Genomic DNA, 23523 nt, shown 5'->3' with positions numbered 1-23523 from the left:
ACCATCACCTTAATTTAGCAAGTCCCAAGTAACTTTAAAACATTGTCTCTGTACAAGCACAAAGTGCAGACCAAGTACTAAACAGAGTGGGTTCTCTAAAAAAAAAAAATCAACTGCTCATTTGTTAAGCGCTGCACTGCACCCCCTTGCCATTCCTACAAGCCCACCAGGTCAGCTGCCCTCCCTTGTCAAGATGGTTTTTGTTCTGCACCAGCCTCACCTTTTCTAACTCCCATCTGTACTCAATACAGACCTTGATCTCAAAGGCCTGCTCTCAAGGGAAGTGCTGAAACACTCCCACCAGAGTGGGTCAGGAAAAAAGGGATCAGTACCAGCCACTGGAAAAGCATGACTGAGCTGTCTCCTCTGTCACATTTACCTTCGGCTGGATTGAACTGGCAACCCCAGGGAACCTGCCAATGTAAGTTCCAAAGAGTCCAGGCTCAAGTTGTCAAGAATATTCCTGTGGTCTGGCAGCTTTCTTGTATCATCAGGCTCAGTCAGCAGTTCCCAGCAGGCTCCACTTTGACCCATCCCCTAATGTTAGCAGCTCTGCTTCTGCAGTGCCACAGCTGGATGCTCCCCAAGGATGCATTATGGAGACAGTCTGTAGGCACACAAGGGCTTAGATAAACCCCTGCCTACTGCTACTGGCACTACTTACCTTAGCCTGTTTTTCAGGGTGCTGACCTCCCGGCTCAGGCCCTCGTTAGCCTCTGTGGCATCATCCAGCTCACGCTGAAGTTTACGTCGAGAAGCATTTGCACGTGTGGCTTCCTCTTCAGCCTCCTCCAGCTGGCGTTTGAGCTGCTTCATTCTGGCATTTGCCTTTTCCATCTAAAATACAAAACCAGGTTGTCAGGATCAAACTTGGCAGCTGCAACCCCATGACCTGGGAGGTCAGAGAGGTTAGCTAACACACTGTCCTCCCCAACCACCCCGGCTGGAGATGAACCATCAGCCGCACTGCAGACTCCAGTGTGGGACTCCTGGAAACACTGCAGAGCTCCTGGGTCTGGGATGCCAGGGTACACAATGGACCATCCCACCAGAGCCAACACAGGGAGGCTTTGACTGCTGGGAGCTACTCTAGTGGTTTAGTGATCAAGGCGGGGGTTCCCTCAAACGTTTTCATTAAAATGCTTCTTAACAAGCCCTTTCTACTCAAAGTACGGTTTTATTTGCCTTTTCTGAGAAACAGGCCTCAAAAGCTAAGCCTCTCCACCTACCTGCTCCTTGTACTGGTCTGCATGTCGACGCTCATCCTCCACCTGCATGAAGACTTCTTTCAATTTCTTCTCTGTACGACGCACCAATTTGTTAGCAGCTGCTCTTTCCCTAGAATAATCAAAAGCCATAATTTGTCCCAGTACTTGAAGGATAGGAACACAAGGTCTGTCCTTTCCAAAAGGCTCGTCTCATTGTGTAACTGATAGTTGAGGCCTCTTAACATACCTGCCACCATCAACAGAACTTGGTTTTAGTATACCAGAGGCTGGCTGGGATGCAGCTTTGAAATAGTAAAGTATTAGCACTGGAGCAGAGCCAAAAGCACAAAAGGACTGGAGATGGTGATAAGACAGTCCACCTTCAGTCTTTCTGGTAGAAACTTGCTAAAAAAAAATATTTGGAGGACCAAGATGGAAAGGACAGGCAGGAAGTGCTCACTGGAGAAAGCAGACTTCTGCAGAGCCCAGAATTCATCTCAGCTAACTAAAGCTGTCACACCTAAGCTGTTCAACTTGCTTCCTCTAAACAAAGAGATGAGGTGTCTCAAGGGGATGTTTTATCTTGTCTCAAGAAACTTCTGCAGCACCCTGTGGATCCTGGGACTATCAGTCAACATATTAATCTGGTTAACTTCAAGAGTTAATTCAGCAGTTTCAGTTACAGAGCAAATAGATTCTGAAACTTTCAGTCCCAGTTACTTTACAGATGTCTTGTTAAAGTGTGTCCCCTAAACAGTAGGTTTCTAGATAATAAAACCTAATTCCTGTGCTGTAAGGTTCTCAGCCCTACATAAACTTAAGGCATGGAGGTTTCAGACATTCAACTGACAGAGCAAACACAGGCGAACAGATTTTTTCCTTACTTAGCTTCCTGCTCAAGCTGTTCTTCTAGCTGCACAATCTTGGCTTCTAGAGTAGAAATTGTTGCCTTGAACTTAGACTTCACAGATCCCTCCAGTTCCTGCAGCTTGGCTTTCAGCTCTTTGTTCTGCCTTTCCAGCTGCTGCCGTGCATTTTCACTCTTCTGGGCAGCACTCCGCTCCCCAGCTAGCTCAGAATTAAGCGTGTCAACCTTTCAGAGGAGAAGAATAGAAGATCATTTGGTGCTATTCAGAGCCTCCACTTAACTGCACACTGAAACACAAATTGCCCCAACAGCGTGGCCAACAATGGATTCACCTGCAGTGTGGTCTTTCGGAAGCGCTCATTGAGAAGCTCCATGTTGCTCTGCTCTTCCTCGAGCTCTTCCTCCAACTGTGCAATACGAGCTTCCAGACGGCGTTTCTCATCCAGCAGCGCTGACCTAGAAAGGAAGTGTTTGGGTTAAGACACGTTCAGATCTGATACAAAGCAACCAGCTACTTTAACGCATTGCAAATTGCCATGAGAAGCCACTGTGTCAGCAATTCTCTTCATAAGAACAAGGAATTTTTATCACGAAGACAGATCAATACAAAATTTGCAAGCAGACTATGGAGAACTACAGCTGCTGGTGCCTGAAGTTCTTCAGATGCACAATTAATACATTTGATGACTCACTTTCCTGAAGCACTGTTTGCAATCTCATCAGCCAACTCATCCCTTTCTTGCTCAGCATGACGACGGGCTCTTTCAGATGCAGCAAACTCCTGTGAAGGTTTAGGAAAAGATTCATTACAGCATTAGGAATCTCAAAACTTCTGCAAACAATTTAGCCTCCTAATAACACTTCACAGCATCTCCCAGAAGTGATATCCCTCAGGTCTTTAAATGGATAAGCAGAAGTAACAGCTGTAGAAGCTAGCAGGACACATCATCTTGATATTCCCCCCCCCTTAACTGCCATATGACTACAATGGATTTACTTCACCCTATCCCTGAAGTGTTGCACAAAGTTAAGGAAAAAATATCTGTGAAGATCAGGAACATTCAAGCCCTAAACAGCAGGAGAAAACCTTTCTGTCACATGCTCTAATAAACACATTCAGTGTAAAGGGGCCACTAAATTAAGTAAATTTTTTAGGTTCTTACAGAGTACATAGCATGAATGCAAGCAAAGTACAGAAAATAAAAGCTTTAGCACAATAGAATAAACAGCACTGAATCTCGTATTATAAAACTGTATTATGTAGTGGAAACACTCAGGCATTTGCTAAGAAGGACATTTAAATGCACTGCCAGTGCAAGACAGACAAGTTTGAAGTCCACAAAAGAACGACATGGAGAAGCTCTAGTAAGTCATAGGTTATCTGTAAAGGCTCAAACAGTAGTGAAATCTGAGCAATGTAGTGAAATCTGAGCAATTGCTTCAAACTTTGGTCTGCAGCTAATAAGGGACAAAAAAGAGGCAGTCTCTCACACAAGGCAATTCTGCTGACACTTCACCTCATGGCAGACCAAGGAGATAAGTGATACATAGCAAGACTTAGAGCTCTTACATGAATTGCCAACAAGGAGGGAACACACGCCCATAAGAGAAAGGGATGAGGACCTAAGACAGCAGAGTGATAAACCTCTGCAGACTTAAATGGTCCACTGAGGTAATGGAGAGATTGTTAGGTTTTTATATATTTCCAATAATCAGTTTTAGTACCGACACTGTGCACTGCACCTTTCAGAGACTCTCGAACCACTCTGCAAATTTTAGTAAGGCCTCAAATCTGTTTAAGCACTAGTAAAGCTTTCCTGCCACACAGGCAAAGAAATGAAGTCCAGACTATTGAAATGATTCCTACAAAGCTATAAGGAGCTCACTAATGACCTGGGGCAGGGGGGAAGAGAAAGATCTCCAGGCTCCCATTTCTCTGTTCAACTCACAAGATTGATTTTACTTTCTTTTTTTTTTTTTTTTTTTTTTAAACTCTCTGATCTTCCCCTTACTCTAGCAAGAGAAACAAATTTCATTGATTTCAATCTCACCTCTTGGAGCTGGAGTATTTCTGCTTCAAGACCTTTGAGCTTCTTTTCACTCTCTTTGGACTGTGCAAAGATCTCATCTCTGGATGCACGGGCTTCTTCCAGCTCCCGCTGGTAGTCTTTCATTTGAGCCTGCAGTTGGAAAGCAGGGGAAAAAAATAGCCATGATGCATTAGGACAACCAGAAGATTTATTAGTAGCTCTGAAGCATTTTGGCCCTTAAGAGGTAAGACCTTCCTCCCAAAGTGGCTTCATACCACTTAAATATATTTTCAATTCTTATTTTTATAGTAAAACTTCATTTTCTCATCTTTCCATCACTCATTCCTTGTCAGAAATATCCCATTATAAGACTTCACTTCTTTTGTCAGTATATTTCTTGTAGGGAAAAAACCCTCTAGTGAAGAGCTGCTCAGTTACATTTATCATGAAACTTGTGGAGATGTAATGCTCTTGGAATTGACTTGGAGGGGAAAAAAAAAATCTATTTACTTAAATTGACTGATAAAACCTATTACAAGTATGCAAGGTAAGAAACTTTTCAGTGTAGAAATAACACAATTCATCATTTTGCACATGTAATGTAGAAGCACGTACTTCTTCCCTTAGGACACTGTTAACATAGACCAAGTTCTTAATTCACATGAGTTTGACTTGAGATGCTAAGAGAGTAATAAAGTCGGAGAAACTGCATTTAAGTTGTACCTGCATCTTTAGGATACCACCAGTCATGAGAACACTTATTTCAGGTGCTTGTATGAAAGTGTACAGCACTCAGGTACAAACTCTCTAGTTGTCCTGTCCTCTTGGAATAGAGAAGTGGGGTACTGCTAGGTAACAGCATTCCTTGCTTTAAGCTACATTCCCTTCTCATTCAGCACCTGGACTCAATCCAAGAATTGCTCTCATTCAGTTGAAGTAGGATTGCCAAGGAATAGAGTGGACAGGGCAGAAAGGCAATTTAATTTGCCATATGCTTTACATGGTCTTGGCATGGCCTCATACTACTGGCAGCTTTTGGCCACGGCACTGGGGAGAAAAAAAAAAAAAAAAAAATCTTCGGCAAAACTGAACTCTACTAAATGTTGAATATTTTTCTGGGAATGGGAAATCAATCCTTGACACAAATACTGTGTTTTTCTTGCCAAATGAAAAAGAATGGGCATCTTGGAGCTTTTTAAAAGCAACAAAAATTTACTCCTCCTTTTTCTCTGGAGCATTTTTGGCTGAAAATGCCTTAAAAAGTTCAACTCGAAGAAGCAGCAGTAAGCAAGAGCTGAGCTCAAATCAGTAAATTCAAAGATACAAACAACCATAAGTTTTAAAAATGCAGCCTAGAAAGCAATACTCAGTAAATCCTTATGAAAAGTGTTGAAATAGAGAAAAAGATGACTATTGAATAGAAGTATGTGGGGGACAAATCTTAACTCCTTACTGACAAGAGGATGAGAGTAGTTTTGAGCAGGTGATAAGTTCAGGCCAGATACTCTATGACATATGTCAGCATAGTCAAGTCTGATACTCCTCTTGCCTTCAAGCTACAAATGTATTTAATGAAAAGCAACACCCTTAACAGACTGTCACCAGGAGAGAAAACAGCTCAGTTGATTAGCTGTGCCTACCTGGAGCTTACGTAGCTGTTTGATTGCTTCATCTCGAGCCTTGTTTGCAGCTTCTATCTGACCTTCCAGGTCTTTCAGATCCATCTCCATTTTCTTCTTGGCTGCCACAGCAAGAGCCCTCTGTTTGCGCTCATCTTCCAGTTCTGCCTCCAGCTCTCGCACCTGTGAAATCAAGGCATTTAACAGGCTCAGTTCCAGGAACGGAGCAAACATGAAATCCTAACAAAACAGCTGATGAATCCAAAATGCCTTTGTAGAGCAGAATCAACATTACTCGATTGGAAGTGACTACAGAATGCAAGCTACATGGGAAGACATTGCAGATGGCAAAAACAAATCCACAAATTGGAAGCAGAGATCTCTGAACTGACAAAAAAAGAAAAACAAAGACAATAACTCAGCATCTAGAGCATTTCCATTTCATCTGTTCAGCTACATAGTGATCAGCTTCTTGTCCAGCACATCTATCCACATTTAGGTATCACTCTAGGGCAGATGTCACTAATTCTGATTGGACCACTAAGACGAAAACAAGAAGCAGAATCACCTCATTTTCTCAAGAAAAAAAATAAACCATTCCCTTTGAAACAGCTGTGCTACTAGCATTTATACACCAACAACTTTTTTCAAAACAAACCAGAAAAGTATCTAAGCAGCAAGCCAACACAAACCAAGCCAAACTTATACAAAAATAAAACTGAGCCAGAAATGCCACAGGTTACCAACAAGAAAGAATACATTTTGTTTTGAAGCAAACCTCCCTCCTCATGCTAGGTCAAGAGCTCTTCTCCAGTCCAAGATAATAGCAATTTTGCATTGCAGTGAACTTCAAAAGCCCTCCAGGCCATGTTTATTTCTAAGAGATCTCTACATTGGTGATTCTCAGTAACTGTACATTTTTGTTTTCTTGTGATAAATCTTGAAATATTGGGTGTTTCTTCCTCAAAGCTTTACATTAATTTAGAACCATCTTCTCTTACAAGCATGAAACTCTAAAAGGCATTTCTTCAGTCTCTTCTGATCTGCTTTGTGTTACAAGAATTCTCAAGTCTGGCAAATCTGGAATCTCTGCCATGATTTTCATTTAGGAAACTGTTCACTTAATTACAGTCTTTCAGTCTATCTCAGCATCCATGGATTTGTTCCTGTATATCAAATAGGATGGGCCTGAAAGTCCAAATAACATACCCCTGTCCTTGAAATACACCCACGCAGCAATAGCCAAACCTCTGCTTGCATGTTGAGTGTTTCTGGAGGACCATCAGTAGCAGACTAACATTAACAGTCCTCAACAAGACCTATTCTATTGTTGGTAAAGATCAGTGCTTGGGATTTCTATAGCATGGGATCTTTAAGCAGAGAGTTTTATTTTTCTGGTAGGAAGTTATCACCGAAGCCACAGAGCTTTGGCAAAAGATCATCACACCCTTCCCACTATGAAGTACAGTAAAATAGACATACTTGTTTAACCAGCATCCTCTTTTTCTCTTCATTCTGTTCATCTCTAGCTTGCAGATCTCTCTCAAACTGGGCTTTCATAGCTTGCATGTTCACCTCCAAACGAAGCTTAGCATCTTCTGTGGCCTGCAGTTCATCTTCCAGTTCCTCAAGCTGAGTCCTCATCTCTTCAACCTGTTGCTCTAAAGTTCTCTTTGACTTCTCCAGTTCATGGACCTAAGCCACAAACATTAATCAGATCCTCTCCTTCAGGTATCTCAACATCAGCAGTTATTAACAGCAAAATAAGACATTATATGAACTCAGTACACTACATTTTGTGATGCTCTGAGTTGGACCATGAATCAGAACAGGCAGAGCAGCATCTCTAAGAGTGTATTAGAGAACCCAACAAGCATCTGTGCAGATGATTGGGGAAGTGAGCTGTGCAACGTCACAGAGAAAAAGTAGTTGTGAGACAAGCTCTTAAATCTAGCGCAGGTGCCATTAGTCATTTGGCCAGCAACTTCTGCTCTCCATGTCTTCACATCTTTTGAAGAGGCCTAATGTTAATAGAGACCACCCCCTTATTCTGAGCATTAATTCCTCCAGAAGTCTGAGTTATTAATCAGCTTCCAAAAGTTCTATTTTTGTGTCAAATATACTTCTCCAGTCAGGGAGTTCTCCCATGTTATTCCCTATGCAGTGTATAACAACACAGGGTGTGGAAACATACTTACATTTTTGCCCACATCATCTTTAGAGCTCATTAAGTCTTCCATATCTGCACGCAACTGTTTGTTCTGTCTTTCAAATTCTTCCTTAGCTTCCAGGGCTTCTTCCAAAGCCCGAGCCAGTGACAGTGCTTTGGTTTCCTTCTCCCTTGCTTCTGCTTCAGCACGATCTCTTTCCTCTGCATATCTGGCAGAAATGTTCTTTTCTTCTGCCAGCATCTGAACGTAAGAAATAATTAATCCATCTCATAAGTTCTATAATCAGGTCCTTCCTGCCTCAGGCGTTTTAGTCAATGAAGTGGTTAATGCTCTAAGTTTAATTGTCCTTCAGAAGCTGTCTAGTCTCTCAACCTTGATCAAAGTGCTAGTAAGAAAACAGCTACTCTGGGATGAGATGAGGAAAGCAAGCTACTAATCAAGATTAAATAAGTTTTATATTATTTTCATCTTTCAGTCTTCACATCCTTTCTTAGTCTATCTTGAGGGATTACAATAAGACTTTTAAGTTTTTGTTCCAATATAGTTTTCTTTTTGTATATAAAGAGCTTATTACTTGAGCTTATTACAAGACTCAAAGCTGGCATTCAGCTTACTGAAATTGTAAGTTACTGTTAACAAAGGCCAAGCTGCTCACAAAAGATTTATCAATAACCACAGTACTCTAGTCAGATCCTTCTTTATACAAGGCTCATTTATGCAGTAACAATATAAACAAGATGCCATTTAAAAATCATAGAAAGCAGCAAGATGACAGGAAGCTAGACTACCTGATCAAACTTCTTCTGCTTTTTCTCCAAATTAGAAACAATCTGGCGCTGATGATCTAGATCTACCATCAAGTCATCCAGCTCTTGCTGCAGGCGATTCTTTGTCTTTTCCAGTTTGTCATAAGCCATTGCCTTCTCCTCTAGGCGTTGGCTTAAGGACTCCATGTCCTTCAATAATTTCTTCTTATTTTCCTCCAAGCCTTCAATGGTTCCCAAGTCATCATCTACCTTTTTCTTAGCATCAGCCAACTGAAATTTAATAAAAGAAAACAATGTTCCTTAGTGCATCATGAGAAGGAAAGAAAGGCATCAGGACCAAAATACAAAACCAGAAATAGATGTTATTGCTAGCTGAAGTAACACAGAAATTGTGAGCTAGCACGATACTAAGTAGGAGAAAGTCCTGTCCATTGAAGTTAGTTGTACTAGTCATTATTGCAACGGAGAAAGACCACAGGAAATTTTATTCCAAAATAAAATTTTGGAATAGCTGGTCTAGCACACGTGGAAATTACATGACATTTTTCCAAGAGGTTTGGGACACCAATTCATCTCACCTGGAATGTGTAGGCCTTACAGAAGTCCTGCCATTTACAACAGCTTACCTGTGACTGCAAGGCAAGCATCTGTTTCTCTAAGTTCTTTCTGGCCTCCTCTTCCTCTTCCTGCTGCTCTTGCAGGTTGTTCTTCTCCTCTTCCAGCTGCCTAATCCTACTGCTCAGGTTGAGTTTCTGGCGGGTTTCTTCCTGAAGCAGCTCCTGTCACACAGACAGTAATATTCAAAGTTTAGTTTGGTTCATAGTGTGTTAACTGTAGCCTTGGGCTACCACCTTCTATTACTCCGTATGGAGTTTCAGGTTTGATTATTTGTCTCATGGCATTTTTGTACAAGGACATGCTTATGAAGACATCTGTAATTTGGGTTTTCAAAAAGGCACTGCTCATTCATTCTGGGCACACTTAAACCTTTATAAAGCATATTTCTGATCAGGGGATCCATGCCACTGTCTGTTCTAGAAGTTAATGGATGATACTTTTCCATCTTTAAAGGGACAAGCACAGAAGTCACCTTCAAAATTTATTTTTCTTCTTTCAGAAAAGCATATAGAGTCCCTATTTTAAACCACCTGGGAAGAATATATAGCAGCAAATCCTGCAATGGCAGCATGCTTCCAAGTTTTGCTGCATTGCTTAAACATAAAGGTCAGTTTAAAGATAGCTGTAATTTGGCAGTGGAAACTTCTATCATAACAGAAACTAATAAGAGGTGTAACCACCATCCGCTCTCCCCCGTCCTGTTCCTCACAGACCTCTCCAATCGCGATTAACATTATTCAAGTAGTCACCATTAGCATTTTTATACAGAGAAAAAAAAAGGGTATATTTAAGTGATGAATACATGCATAAAGCTGCATTATTTAACTCAAAAACAAACACTGTCAATTTTAAGAACTTAAGCTGTCAGTAAAAGACAGGGTATTGTCCCTTGTGCCTTTCATATACCCTAAGGATCTTATTTACATCAACATTCTACTTGGAAAGGTTTTTTTTTGACTTAATACTTATCTCCCACAGAGACTAAGAAATAAAAGAGAAACTGAAAGACTACAGTCTGTCAAGTAGTGAATCTTAGATAATGAAAAATTGGCTCCACATGTAGCTGAGCAGTCATTATACATTGCATTTCACTAGACTTCAATAGGAAATACAGCTTCTACCCAAGGGACTTTACAAACCATGAATGAAAATGTATTTTCTGTTACGCAGTTAGCATTTCAATGAGGAACAAAGCTTCAGTGCAAAGTTCAAGCTTCACTGCACACAGACCTGTGTATCCTGAAGCTGAGATTCCAAACTAGCTGCATCCTTGGCAAACTTAATGCCTTTCTTCTCGGCTTCCTCCAGGAGACTTGAGACATTATCCAACTCGTTCTGCAAAGCAAGCAGTCTAAAGGTAACAGCATGCAGCTGACTCACAGCAAAGCCTACATCCCACTGCGAGCTGGAACTGCAGAACACAAAACCTCAACAAATTCCAGGTATGGCAAGACAACAATAGATCCCAGTACAGAGATACAACAAGCTAAAAATACTGAAGTTTGGTTAGAAACTTGAAGTTGGATGCCAGTCTTGAACTTAAGGGTATAACATAACAAGAGTTAGGCATGCTATTTAGCAGAGCATGTCATTCCAATATCTGCATTCATACTTAAACGCTATTTTTAATTATAGGACCATATATTTTACAGGACCATTAATTCAGGGATTACCAGGGTGGCAGCTGGGTTTAAAGCATCAGTGCAAGAGAAAAGGTTACTGCCAGGTGCCAACTCTTGCTATTCTAGGCTATGCTACTTGTATATACAGTGAGAGACTGCCCGAAAGCTTCCCCCAAAAGAACTGCACCATTCCCTTTTTAAAACACTTTAGCTTGATTTACCTAAAGTACTCGTTGCTGTGGTTTAAAAGTCAGCCCTGACTGCATTTTGTCCATTTTCTCCATTTCCCAGAAGAATAGGCCTTTACTGGCAATCCCTATCTGTCAAGCTCCCAACTTTGAAGCACAAAAGGAAACCTGTGGCCATCATCAATCAGTACATTTTTGCTCACACCTACAAATGAGCTCACCCAAGCTACTCAATTCCATATCCAAGCCAAAAACCTGTAGGCCAGCTGTCAGCAGAGCCTCCTACAGGATTTGGTCTCCAGGATGGGAAGCCATATATTTAGAAGCCGCTCTAATTCTCACATAGCCCAAAAAGTTCAGGATTAATGTCATGGCTGTCCAGCTCTCTCCAACTGAGGCACATCACCACTTTAAGGCCCCTCAAGTACATGAGTGCATGACTGAGATCACCTCCCGCATCAACTACAGACCCAGTTCCTGTAGACCTAGCTGCATCTTTGAAAGTCATTTCTCCAAGCCATTTCTGCATATGGTTAAGGCTTTTACTTTCTTGCATATTTTTCAGCAGTTTAGGACTTCCATACAGCCTTACCTGCAGCTTGTTAGCTTTCTCTGCCAGTTCCACCCTCAGTCTTTCTCCTTCTGTGACCTTAGCTGTTAGCTCTTGTACCTGAGCATCAAGCTTCTTCCTCTTATGTTCAGACTCAGCCTTGACCTGCTGCAGTACCTTCACTTCACAGGCTAACTCCTTGTTGTCAGACTCTAGGCCTTGCTTGTTTTTTTCAAGATTTGCTTTGAACTAGGAAAAACAAAAGGAAAGAAATTAAACGCTTTGTTACATATCAGTAAAGTTTTCTGCTAAAAATATTCAGCCCAGCAAATTAGGTTTACAAGTTCAAAGATAAAAAAAGTGCTCAGCAAGTTGTAAGTAGGGAGTATTTAAAATGCTGCCATGTAACATTCTGTGTATGTTAGCCAAAGACTAAGTTAATGCAAGTTATTTCACTCTCAGATATCACAGGTAACAGTGAGGACCAGAAGATACTTCTATGAATTCAACAAGACCTGGGATGTCAGTGCTGTAAAAATGACTGTTTGAGCAGCACTGTAAGTAGGAAGGAATGTGCCCATTAACAGATCAGCATGGCTCATCTCACAGAAATAAAAGGAAAGATATCAACTAAAGCTGCCCTGATTTTAGTAGGCATAGCAGCCTGGAAGTGCATAACAAAGCACTTTTCACCACTACACTGACATTGGTCAAAAACCTTTTTAAAAAAAGTAATAATTGGCATAAGGGATGTTTAAGTGCCATTCTTACTATATCACCAGAACTGACATCATGTTATCACAGGACTTTTGTTTAAGATTGCAGGGTATTTTTCCATCTTTTCATGCTCTTATTGAGAATATTTAATGAATAAGGAGCAGAAGACATGCATAAGATCTTCAGGTGAATAAACTATAATTTCCACCAGCTTTAACTACTATGTTTCTCTCTTAGTATTTTAAACTAAGGAAGCTTGTGAAGTATTCCCTACATAAAAATATTACTACAGCACATGAACTGTCCACACATAGATTTGTGAATGACCAGAACTATAATTTCACAAACTAAAGATACTTTTTTGTTTTTGGCAGTGTTGGAATTCTACTTTTGAACAAGACACTCAAGCTACACTAGTAGGAACCATGCTGTCCAGGTGTGCTGCCTCCTGCCTGCTCTAGTGGTGGTTACCAGAGAACACAATACAGCTGTGCAAATTGGCAAGATACTCCACAGATATCTAGCACTGGAGGTCACAGTACAAGCATGAAATTAAGAGTGGCTGGAAGAACTTTTACACTACCTGTAACTCACAGTTCGTTATTTGTGAGTGCCAACGTTACAATTACCTTATTTGGAAGCATTCTGCAGTTCACTCATGCAGAGAGCTGCTTTTCACCAAATAAGCACATGGGCTGCTGGAGAATTCTCACAGAAGTACTACGTGAGTTTATCTCTAGGTGCACCGTGTCCAAGTCTAATGAACAGTTTTCAGACAGATGCCAAGACTGTCTAATAGTTGCAATATATTCAAACCAGCAGGATATATTTGATTCAACTGCAGTTGTTATGCATGTATAGAGGACAACTTAGATCTGCAGATATCAGTGGATGGGACCACAACACAATGTTACTTATAAAAAGTCCTGAAGCAGAAAAATGTATTTCTGTAACTCTTTTTCTTCTCACCCTTTTGGCCTGTTCAAGTTGTTCAGAGAGCTCTTCCAGGGCAGTAGCGTGCCTCTGCCTGATTTCCTGGATCTGTGCTTCATGGTTTTTGGTTTCCTCTTCAATCGCTTTCTTCAGTTCAGCTACCTCCTGCTCTCGCTTTGTCCTAGAGGAAGCACCAACAGTTATCAAAATCAACATTTTAGTCTTTTGTAAATTAAAGACGAATTTTAATGGTGCCTTCTTACATAGACATATGACCCTACCTCAGCTCTTGCTGTGCTGCAGTGGTATCCAAGGTATCTTCCAGTTCAGTTTTTAAAGCCTCCAGCTCTTCACTTAAATCTCTTTTCTGCTTTTCCGCCTTGTTGCGTGATGCCTTCTCAGATTCGAGATCTTCCTGGAGTTCTGCAATTTGAGCCTGCAACTCTCTTATCACTTTCAGTGCATTGTTTTTCTGAACTGCTTCTTCATCACCTCTGTTAAACAGAGGCAGAGCAGTTAATGATATTTTGTAGCTTCAGATCTATTCTCATAACAGTGTTATTTAAATTACATACACAAATATAACTCAGCTTTCCCACTAGAATAAAATAGACCTTCTAAAACTTCATAGATAGAAAACCACTACTGCACTGTTATTCTCAAGATCCTAATACACACAGTGCCCCAGGTACTACAGATGCACTACTACAATGATCAAGCTTTCAAGCTTACATTCAAGTATTCCAGTTTTGTAGATCTCACTGTCCCAAAAATGCACCCTCTCTGTGGAATTTTCACTTCCCACAAAATTACTGATCATTACTCAAAAAATACGAAAGGTATTTAGTTTATATTATAACATGTGGCTGCAAGACTACCACACAAATCTTTCAATGACTAAGTAGGACATACATTATCAAGTACTTTGACCATTAAGAAGGCTCTCTGAGAAGTACATGTTTTTTCCCTCCTGAGGCTGAACTCTGGGAGACTAAAAAAGCTTCCAGAGCCCAAATGCTATTATAACCTGGCAAAACATTGGTTTTGGAACTTTGTAGAGCAAGGATGCTGATAAAACACTGAATTCCTTTTTTGCCATGTCTACACACAGCACATAGATGTCTAGAGATGCTCTAGTACAAACAAACACAAACTGTCTTCTACTTTAACATTCCCAGCTCTAACTGATAAGTTTGCAGTCAGCTGAAATTCTGTCTGGGAAAGTAGGTTTCTACCACACTTCTGTAGTCATAAGCCCCATCATGCTCTGACCTAGCAAGAGCAGCCTGCAGTTCTTCCTCTTTCTTGGCCAGCTGGATCTTCAGTTCTTCAATCTGGGCTTGCAGCTCAGCTATTTGGTCCTGTAGGTCTGTCGTTTCACCATCAAGTTTTCTTTTAGCTTTTTCTAATTCTTGACGGGTCTTCTCCTCTTTTTTTAAGCGCTCTAAGGAAGCAAAGAATTACACTTATAAGCAATTTTTTTGCTTGTCATCCTCAGAAGGTTCAGGGGCAGGGGAATGGGGTGGCAAGAAGGGTGGGAAGTTTAATATATGCTGTGTCAATTCTTTATCCAGTCTGCAGCTGGAAGGGTGACGGGGAAAGATGAAATAGCGAAGTAGAACTGTGTGATTTCGATAGAAAGTCAAGAAAAAGTCAATGACTGGAGAAAAAAGTTTGCGGTAAGGGAATAGAAACATAACCTCATCTTGATAGAAAATAAGGAATGGGATCTAACAGAAGAGCAGTTTGAGCTGCTAGGCCAGTTGATCACAGACATCAGGATTGAAAAACGAAGAACAACTACGGACTGGAAAAAATGATGGCTTGCATAGTTTTGCAAGGGCTAGGCTAGACTCCAAAAGGTCTACTGGAAAATAGTATAGCTTAAAGAAAGCTTGGATAAACCATTTTTGCAAGTATCTGTGCCACTAACTCACATCCCATTCATATTTAGCAAGACTTTGCAACCCTGATAGCTTCCAGTAATTTATTTGTGTAGCCAAGATACTCCTGCCCTAAGGTATTTCTTTGTGAAAACCATCCAGTTATCAGTGCCATAGCAATAAAATTCATTTAGGTGATGCGCCTGTTGTCTGATTATGATAGTTACTGGCTGCATTGTTTACAGTTAGCTAATGACCAGGTACGTAATATATTTAAGTCACAAGAAGGTTTTGTTTAGCATAGCATTAGCACAATTCTACACGCATTAGCATAAGTGTAAGTTATTAGATTTGTTCAATACTTTGTGGGTCCTCAGTAAAGAGGTTTCTCTCACACCCTTCCTAAGCCTCCTACTGGATCAGGACATCATCTTCTACATGGAAAGGGAGCCATGTTCAACAATCATCTCTTAGAGCCACCCAGGGCTATTTGGAATTTTCCAGACAATCTAAAGTAACACTGTTTTTCTCTAAACAGTTCCTCATTCAAAAAAAATAGCACTTGTCCCTCTGTTTTTACATTATATTTCTGGTGAGAGACAGTTAGAACAGTGTCATAAGACCCAATTTTGCAATTGAGAAAGCTCATAGTAAACTGAATTATTTGTTTGGGGTTTTTTTGGGAGGGGGTTGGGGGGTGTTGTGTTTTTTTGGGGTTTGGGGTTTTGTGGTTTTTGTTTTGTTTTTTCAAATTTCAGTACCTAGCAGTGCCAAGACCCTAGCAGAGAGACCTTAATGGCTTCTTGAATCATCTCAAAGAGTAAATATCATTTTACTGTGCTTTACTGGCTGAGAAACTGCATGCCTTATATTTAAGCTTTAATTTCCATTTCTAAAGTCATCAGTCTTGGAATGGTACCATAACCAAAACACATCTGTCGAGGATCTTCAGAAACACTAGTCCCGATTTAAGCACACAACTACTCAAGCACTATTTTCCAGTGAGTAAAGCTTACATATGCCCATCTTAAGGTCTCTGAATATGATTTTTAAAGAAAAGGTACATCAATCACCTACTATCCCTATTAGTTCAACACCTTCCTATACAGATAAGATTAAATTTTGGTATTCTTCCATAAGCACATCAGTTTTAGAATATGTAGCAAGACAGGCCATAATACAGTAAGTGAAAAAACTATTTCCAAATTAGGGCACAGAGAGCTACTTTGCCTTATATTTTGCAACTTTGACTTGGCAGTTTATTAATGTTGCACAATAGCTATTTACAGTCATAAGCAATTAAAAAAACCATAAAATCAAGAAAGGTTACATATAGGGCTAGTTTAGCCTGTGACAACACAGGCAAAACAATCAGAAATAAATGGCCAAAGAAATTGAACCATTTTAGATAAACAAAGCATTAAGAAAAGCAAAACAATTCAGATTTGCTTATTCAAAAAATATTAGAGGCCTAATGAATGCCTACTAACAGTCTTCAAGAAATATGTTTTTCTAATGTGTTACTATAGAAAAGTGTAGCAACTTCCCAAGAGACAGATGTTTTACCTTGTTACTGTGGGATGCATGCAACAACAGGAATTTGAGTGCGTCTATAAATGAAGTGGTTTCTCAAAAATTAAAAACTAACAAGTTAAACAAGAGAAAGACTGAGCAGCCAAATGAACAAGTCTCGCAAGCAACACATTTCTTTCAAGACTTAAATAAAAGTAACAGCTATTAAGGTATCTACATATAAAGTTACACTTAGCAGACTGGACCAGATACTGCATACATTGTAATAAGTGATCCCTTCCTTTCTAGCATGATGTCCAAGCTGTTAATAGGCAAATGTAGTAAGAACAAACCTTCCAAATCTGTGATCATCATTTCCTGCTTGTTCTTGAGTTTGGCCAAGTTTTTGGCCTTTTCTTCTTCTTCAGCCAGCTGAGAAGTACATTCAGCAATTCGATCCTCCATCAGCTTCTTTTCCTAGTTAGGAGAAAGGGGAGAAAGAATAACTTCTAAAATACGATTTGAAGAGTCTCTAAGCAGCACAAATAACTGAATATACAAAATCCATATAGAGGTCTCGTACAGCATATATAATACAGATTTTATTTCAAGTGACTGACCTGTTAACATTACGGATCAATTGGAATAGTATAGAAACATGAACATTTGTTTTCCCAGAAAGTGAGACTTGGAATTTAACACACGGGAGGCCTGCTTTTAGGACAGCATTTGCTGTACCCTTTTGGAAATCTGTTTGCAAAGAACAACGGTAGCTATGATAAACACTGTTTCCAGCTCTTAGATTTGGGAGACTCATGAAATTGGAAAGAATGCATGGCAAATACCTCCCTTTTAAAGGTCAGTTTAAAAGAAGCTCTAAGTGTCTCAGCTTCAACCTGTTCAAACCCCACAAGTCTTCAGGCACAAGCTCTATAGATAACGTAACAGCATTCTCAAATGCTTTGCAAGCTATCACTTGGTACTACTATTACTTATGTGCAGAATCTCCACCACACATACTGGTCTCACCTTCAAAAATTTGGAATTTTGGTCCTCCAACAGTAGGATCTCTTCCTCCATCTTCTTGATCTTAGCTTCAGCTGTCACTTTTTCAAGCTGCAACTTCTGTCGAGCTCCTTCCTCCTCATCAAGCTGTTCCTCCAGGTCCTGGGAAGAAAGGCAATTGCATCTGTGCATTTTCCAGGTTACCCATGTGTTAATTTTTTTTTTTTTAATTGGTGAAAAAAAATGCATTATTTTGAGAAGTGACCTGCCCTAACACTAAAAATGCATTTGCTTTTTGTTAGATTCATTTATATCAATGATCTGGTAATGAAATTAAGGGCCATGTGATACACATGGAATTTTTTATACGCTATTTCAGCTTTGGCTGAAATATGCTGTCTAGGAAACACACACTCATTTCACACCAGAGTCTTTCACCTTCTTAATTCTGAACATAAAATAAAAAAAATCTACTTAATGACAGCCAAGTCAGATCAGGTTTTATGTCAAATACTTCCTAGCACACTGCATCTGAATAGGGCATCTGGTGTAAAAGGCATCTGGGAAGATACGCCACAGGAAAGAGATCTCCTGATTTCAGTATGAATCTAGATCTCAATATTACAGCTGAAATGGTTCAGATATTGGCACAAATAGCTAGACATGACTAGAAAAGTAATAATGTATTTGGCTTCTATTCATTCACTGTTTTAAATAAGATTTTCAGCCACACATTATTGGACATTTATTAAAAGGCATCAAGAGCTCTGACATGTGGGGTTTATTTCCCCTTCAAGTACCTTGAATATTTTGAAAGACAGATAAGTTCTCAGGTATTCTCTTTTTCAAGGTCTCTGTGTATTCAAAAGGAAGCATCTAAATCATCTCATTTTCAGAAAAAATCCCAAATAACTCAGAGGAGATGAAATTGTCTTAGTGTCTTAGCTAAAAGTCAAAGAAGGAATATTCTTCATGATATTCACTGGATTTCAGTCAAAAAGGAACATCTATCTCATAAGTGACATCATCCCATCAGTCTTTGTTTCTATAAGAAAGCAGGCAAGCCCCATGCAGTCATTCCCAGTTCCTCCCTGCTCAAAAGTGCTTGCTACCTTTTAATACTCTATCTGCATACACTATAGCTACCAACAGGGCATTTTGATTTTTCTTTTTCTTTCTTCACCCTCACATGCCTGGAGACCACAAGAAGCTAAGCACATTGAACACAGGAAGAGAAGAGAAAAAAATTCAAATTTATGTTATTCCACACATGGTGCTAAGGAGCTAAATTCCTCCATGCCATAGAGATGCTGAGGGAGCTTTCCCATCCTTAACTGTCCTGTTTGCAGGCTTTTCCATTTCCAGTTACCAAGAGGCATACCTGAATATGGCCCTGCATTTTCTTTTTCTCATTCTGCAATATTTGGTTTCTTTCCTCTTCCTCCTCAACCCTGGACTCCAAATCATGGAGAATTTCTTCCAACTCTTGTTTTTTGGCAGCCAAGCGAGCCCTCATCTCCTCAGCTTCTGCAAAGAGCTCTGTCTCGGCCTGTAGCTGCTCTGCAAGAATGTTCTTCTCTTCTAGAAGCTGCAAATATACACAAAAGGTAGTAAAGCAGGAAAAACAACATTTCAAAGTCTCTCATGAGAGATTATACATATGACAACTACAAAGTTACTTAAAGGCCAAGATCTGCTCCAACTCTTGACTCCCTGGTCAATATCCAAAACCAAAGACTTTTAGCAGAGGGCGTTATCAGCAGTCCAGAAGACACCAGCTTTTGTAATAGGGCTACAGTAATATTCACTCACTTGTCCTCCCCAGTTTAAGGAACAGAACCCAGTGTGCCTACCCCACGTGCCCTGTTCTACCAGCAGCAAAACGATGAGGGAAGTGCCTGTTTCCTGGACTGTTGCTCACACTCATCCCTGCATCATGGCAGGGCAGTGCCATGGGTAGCTGAGCTGAAGCTGGCACTTGGAGTCACTGGAACAGAACTGGAACACATTACTTCTTGCTGTGTAAACTTGACATAGAATAGAATAGTCCCAATTGTGAGGGTCCTACAGCAATAATCTATTCCAACTGCCTGACCACTTCAGGGCTGACCAAAAGTTAAAGCATATTGTTAAGAGTCTTGAACAAATGCCTTTTAAACACTGACAAGCATGGGGTATCGACCACCTCTCTCGGAAGCCTGTTCCTGTATTTGACCACCCTCTAGGTAAAGAAATGTTTCCTAACATCTAGTCTGTACCCTCCCCTGATGCAGCTTTGAACCACTCCCATGTGTCCCATCACAGGATCCCAGGAAGAAGAGATCAGCACCGCCCCTCTCCACTTCCTCAGGAAGCTGTAGAGAGCTTGAGGTCTCCCCTCAGTCTCCTTTTCTCCAAACTACAACAAACCCAGTGTCCTTAGACACTCCGCACAGGCCATGCCTTCTAGCCCTTTCATCAATAGGAACTGATGCTGTGCCATTCTAGATATCCATCGCAGTTCTATCATGTCTCAAAATTACCATAGTGATAAATACATGTCTATCTTTACTGCCGCTCTTTCAGCTGTTCTTTAAATTGGTATCAATGTTACTTAAATTCATTTTCAGTTTTGTCCAGTAATTGTCATAATTGCTTACCCATGTCTTAAACAGCATATGTACACCACAGAAATATCCTACCCTGAAAATACATCTGAAAAGGAAAATGACACTGCTACTGAAATTCTCCTGTAAACTAGGAAAGGCCAAAAAAAGTTTAGTTTCGTTAACATGGTGTTTCTGCAGTCCTGAAGGAATAGCTCATGCTGTATCTTCCTATTCCAGATTTTAGCAGGGTGTGAAAGGAGTTAGCTCTCCTGATTCACAGTGCTTTTGCTCACAAGCATCTCACAAGCCCAACATGGCTCCCTCGCACAGGATATAGTGCAATATACATTCTACTTATCAAAAGCTGATCTTGGGCACAAACCTGTTGATGTTTCCGTTCCATTTCCTCAAGTTCTGCCTCCACTTTTGTCTGTTTTTCTTTCACCTTCATTAACTCCTCGTCCTTGGCTTGAAGTTCTTCTTCTTGACGAGTAACCTGAAGAAGAGGCTTCACCTGCAAAGATTTGAAATGAACAAATAAGAACCTGCATCTACCTATTTACAGAAGTCAAAGGAAGTGACAGAATATAACGAACCTTCGTGAAGACTCTCCACCACTGCCAGTGCCTAAGCTTTAAATATGCAGCGCAATTCCTCTGCAGGATTTTCAGTGCACTCAGTTGCTGTTGTTTCTTTGCAAAGGCCCTAAAGACAGTAAGAGCAAAACATTTCATGTTAAATACAGCTAAGCATCTGTCTGTGTTTTTAATTTTTAGGTCACCCAACCCTAGAACACTTGCAGACCATAAATAGGCTTATTTTTAAGTTTCAGTGACTACACTGATTTATGAGTACTCATTCCTTATATGAAGAAGCAGAGCAAGAGCTGGATTCACCATTTTCAAAACAATAATTACAAATGATATTTGTTCTTACTCTTAACAGACATTTTTCTTAAAAAGATAAAATCAAGATGGATTAGATGCTGAACAGTCCTTTAATTTCAAGAAAAGCAGCTTTCCAGAGTATCTCTAAGAACTTCCAGTGGAGCAGAAAGAGAGATTTTTTTGCAGCCACTAGCTGTACCGTAAACAGCTACATGTGTCACAAAGGGAAGATTAAAGAAAGGAGATATTGCTATAGTATGAAGCTACAAATTCTTATTATCATGTAAAAATTCACCTGCTTACCTTGGATACAACTACAGTTTATCAGGCAACACACTTAAGAAAATCTCTCCTGAAATGGAAGTTTTAATGTGTAGTCCCTATCAAAGAGACTTAAGATGACCACGAGAAAAATCAAACCATAAGAGCACACATACTTCCTAGCCAGGTATCCTCTGCAGACTGCCTGGAAGAAGATTATAATGTCTGTGATCTTCAGATCTCGTTCTTCTTCTAAGTGTGCCAAGACGCCAGCTCGGAAAAAGATCTTGCTCTGTCCAATTCTGTATAAGTTGGGGTCCAGCTCTAATGCTCTGATCTAAATTGACAGGCAAGCACATTGTTTTTACATCAAGGAAAGGACAATTTGTGTTTCAACTTTTCAATGTTTTAACAATATATAGGTATAAACACTTACCATACGCTCACAGGCTTGCTTACCATCCATAAAACCTTTTGGAATTGCATTGGGAGTAAGGATCTCATACCTTTAAGTCAAATGAAAAAACACCTTTACATTCAAAAACAAGCTATATTATTATAAACCCATAAAGCTATCGTCACCAAGTGCACAGCTAAGGAATTTGTCCAGAAAATTTTTCCAGAAGTCCAGTTAGATTGGTTTCCCCTTCCCTAGTATCTTTAGAATAAACTTGTAATACTTAACAGCTTCAAGTTCAAACCACTTCAAGACCTCACACATGGTTTTGGATTTTCTTCCAGTTGGGTTGGGGGAGGGAGTGGGGGTGTGGGGTATCTTCAATATTTAACAAGGAACTTTATCTCAAAAACTCAAAAGACTGTTCCTGCTGTTACCTCTGTCTAAATTCCTGGAACACTATCCTGTTTGGAAATCCTTGTCGACAAATCCTTATTCCTTCCAAAACACCGTTGCAACGAAGCTGATCTAGAACCAGATGTGGATCCAATTTTCCAGCCTGGACAAACAAAACAAGCATGATTTTTAGTCTTTTAATTTGTATTAATGAAAAACTGTAGTTTAAGTTCTTCAGGCTACCCTCTACAAAGTCAACTGTTTAAATAGGGGATGTGTGGGGAATACTGAGAAGATATTCGATCAGTGTGAAAACTTTGTGAAACCCGGCTTCTGATTTCCAAAGGAAGACACAGACAGCATGCATAACTTAAAACACATGTAAAGATTTAATAAAGAGAAAGAATTACAGGAGTGGTCTGTAATACATACCCTCTTTTCATGATTTGGAATGATGCAGCGAACAAAATTGGGATTAGTGTTTCGGAGTGTTGCCATCAGCTTGGTGAGAGATTCTTTGTACAGTTGGCCAACAGTACGAAACATGCCCTTCTTGGTCTTGTATGCAGAGCCAAAAGCTGTCTCTGTTATTCCAGTAACCTGATCCAGACCCACAATACGATCCACTGGGAAGGACAAGAGAAAATAATTAAGTGGACTTTAATATTTGTCAGGTATAAAGATAGGCAGAAGAGGAGCAATAGTGCAGCAGCAGAAGCTTTGTGGAACAAATGACAGAAGATGCCATTAGTAGGCAAGGCAGTCAGCATGTACTAGGGACGCTGTGCGGAAGCAGTGGAACCAAAAGCCACAAACTTATACAGCAGAATAGTGTAGCTTTAGTAGGTACAGACTAAAATATCCAGCTCTTTACTTGCAGTTCTACATGACCAGGAAAGCCATTTTCTTGAATTCAACTTTTAAGAGATAGAAAGTTGCCTGGAAACTGGCAATTATTTGAATTCTTACAATCCAAAATATTTCTGGGTTGAATATTTGGAATTAGACATCTGTGCATATTTACTTAAAATGAAGAGTCTCTTATGGTAATTATATAGATTAAATCTGAGTTTCATTGAATATTCAAAAGTGTTTTGAAAGCATAACTATTTACAGAAGAGTCGGAAATAGTGTCATTTCAGTGACAAGAGGGAAAAAAGTATCTGCCAGACTTCTGCTAGTCTGCTATTTTGAAAAATTCTTCCAATTTTTATATACAACTGCAAAGACCTCCCTAGCCAAAAGACAAGTTTCAAAATAGGAAAACTGCACACCAAAGCACTTCAAAGCCTGCCATAAAGCA

General features: G+C 40.0%; 1 protein-coding gene across 3 annotated transcripts in view; it reads right to left on the bottom strand.

The window, feature by feature from the left end:
* The window catches only part of MYH10 (myosin heavy chain 10), a 103922-nt gene that overhangs the window by 2017 nt on the left and 78382 nt on the right, over window positions 1-23523 (bottom strand). For 2 of the 3 annotated variants that reach the window (XM_072881131.1, XM_072881132.1), the window contains 25 exons: window positions 22653-22846; window positions 22262-22383; window positions 21864-21933; window positions 21604-21764; window positions 20876-20984; window positions 20662-20793; window positions 19073-19279; window positions 17716-17853; window positions 17040-17163; window positions 14564-14735; window positions 13573-13785; window positions 13328-13472; window positions 11684-11890; window positions 10512-10616; window positions 9290-9442; window positions 8685-8933; window positions 7924-8136; window positions 7208-7420; window positions 5747-5908; window positions 4128-4256; window positions 2769-2857; window positions 2409-2532; window positions 2093-2301; window positions 1230-1338; window positions 665-837 (listed from right to left, as the gene is read on the bottom strand). In XM_072881131.1, coding sequence (XP_072737232.1) covers window positions 665-837; window positions 1230-1338; window positions 2093-2301; window positions 2409-2532; window positions 2769-2857; window positions 4128-4256; window positions 5747-5908; window positions 7208-7420; window positions 7924-8136; window positions 8685-8933; window positions 9290-9442; window positions 10512-10616; window positions 11684-11890; window positions 13328-13472; window positions 13573-13785; window positions 14564-14735; window positions 17040-17163; window positions 17716-17853; window positions 19073-19279; window positions 20662-20793; window positions 20876-20984; window positions 21604-21764; window positions 21864-21933; window positions 22262-22383; window positions 22653-22846 — 3922 coding nt within the window. Of the gene's footprint in view, window positions 1-660; window positions 838-1229; window positions 1339-2092; window positions 2302-2408; window positions 2533-2768; window positions 2858-4127; window positions 4257-5746; window positions 5909-7207; window positions 7421-7923; window positions 8137-8684; window positions 8934-9289; window positions 9443-10511; window positions 10617-11683; window positions 11891-13327; window positions 13473-13572; window positions 13786-14563; window positions 14736-17039; window positions 17164-17715; window positions 17854-19072; window positions 19280-20661; window positions 20794-20875; window positions 20985-21603; window positions 21765-21863; window positions 21934-22261; window positions 22384-22652; window positions 22847-23523 lie in introns of those variants that run through there. The other variant, XM_072881133.1, reaches the window with a different exon arrangement.

The sequence above is a fragment of the Ciconia boyciana genome, chromosome 16, assembly GCF_034638445.1.
Source record: "Ciconia boyciana chromosome 16, ASM3463844v1, whole genome shotgun sequence".
Classification (NCBI taxonomy): Eukaryota; Metazoa; Chordata; class Aves; order Ciconiiformes; family Ciconiidae; genus Ciconia; species Ciconia boyciana.
The sequence above is the reverse complement of the archived record's forward strand: the minus strand, read 5'-3'. Positions and strand labels throughout refer to the sequence as shown.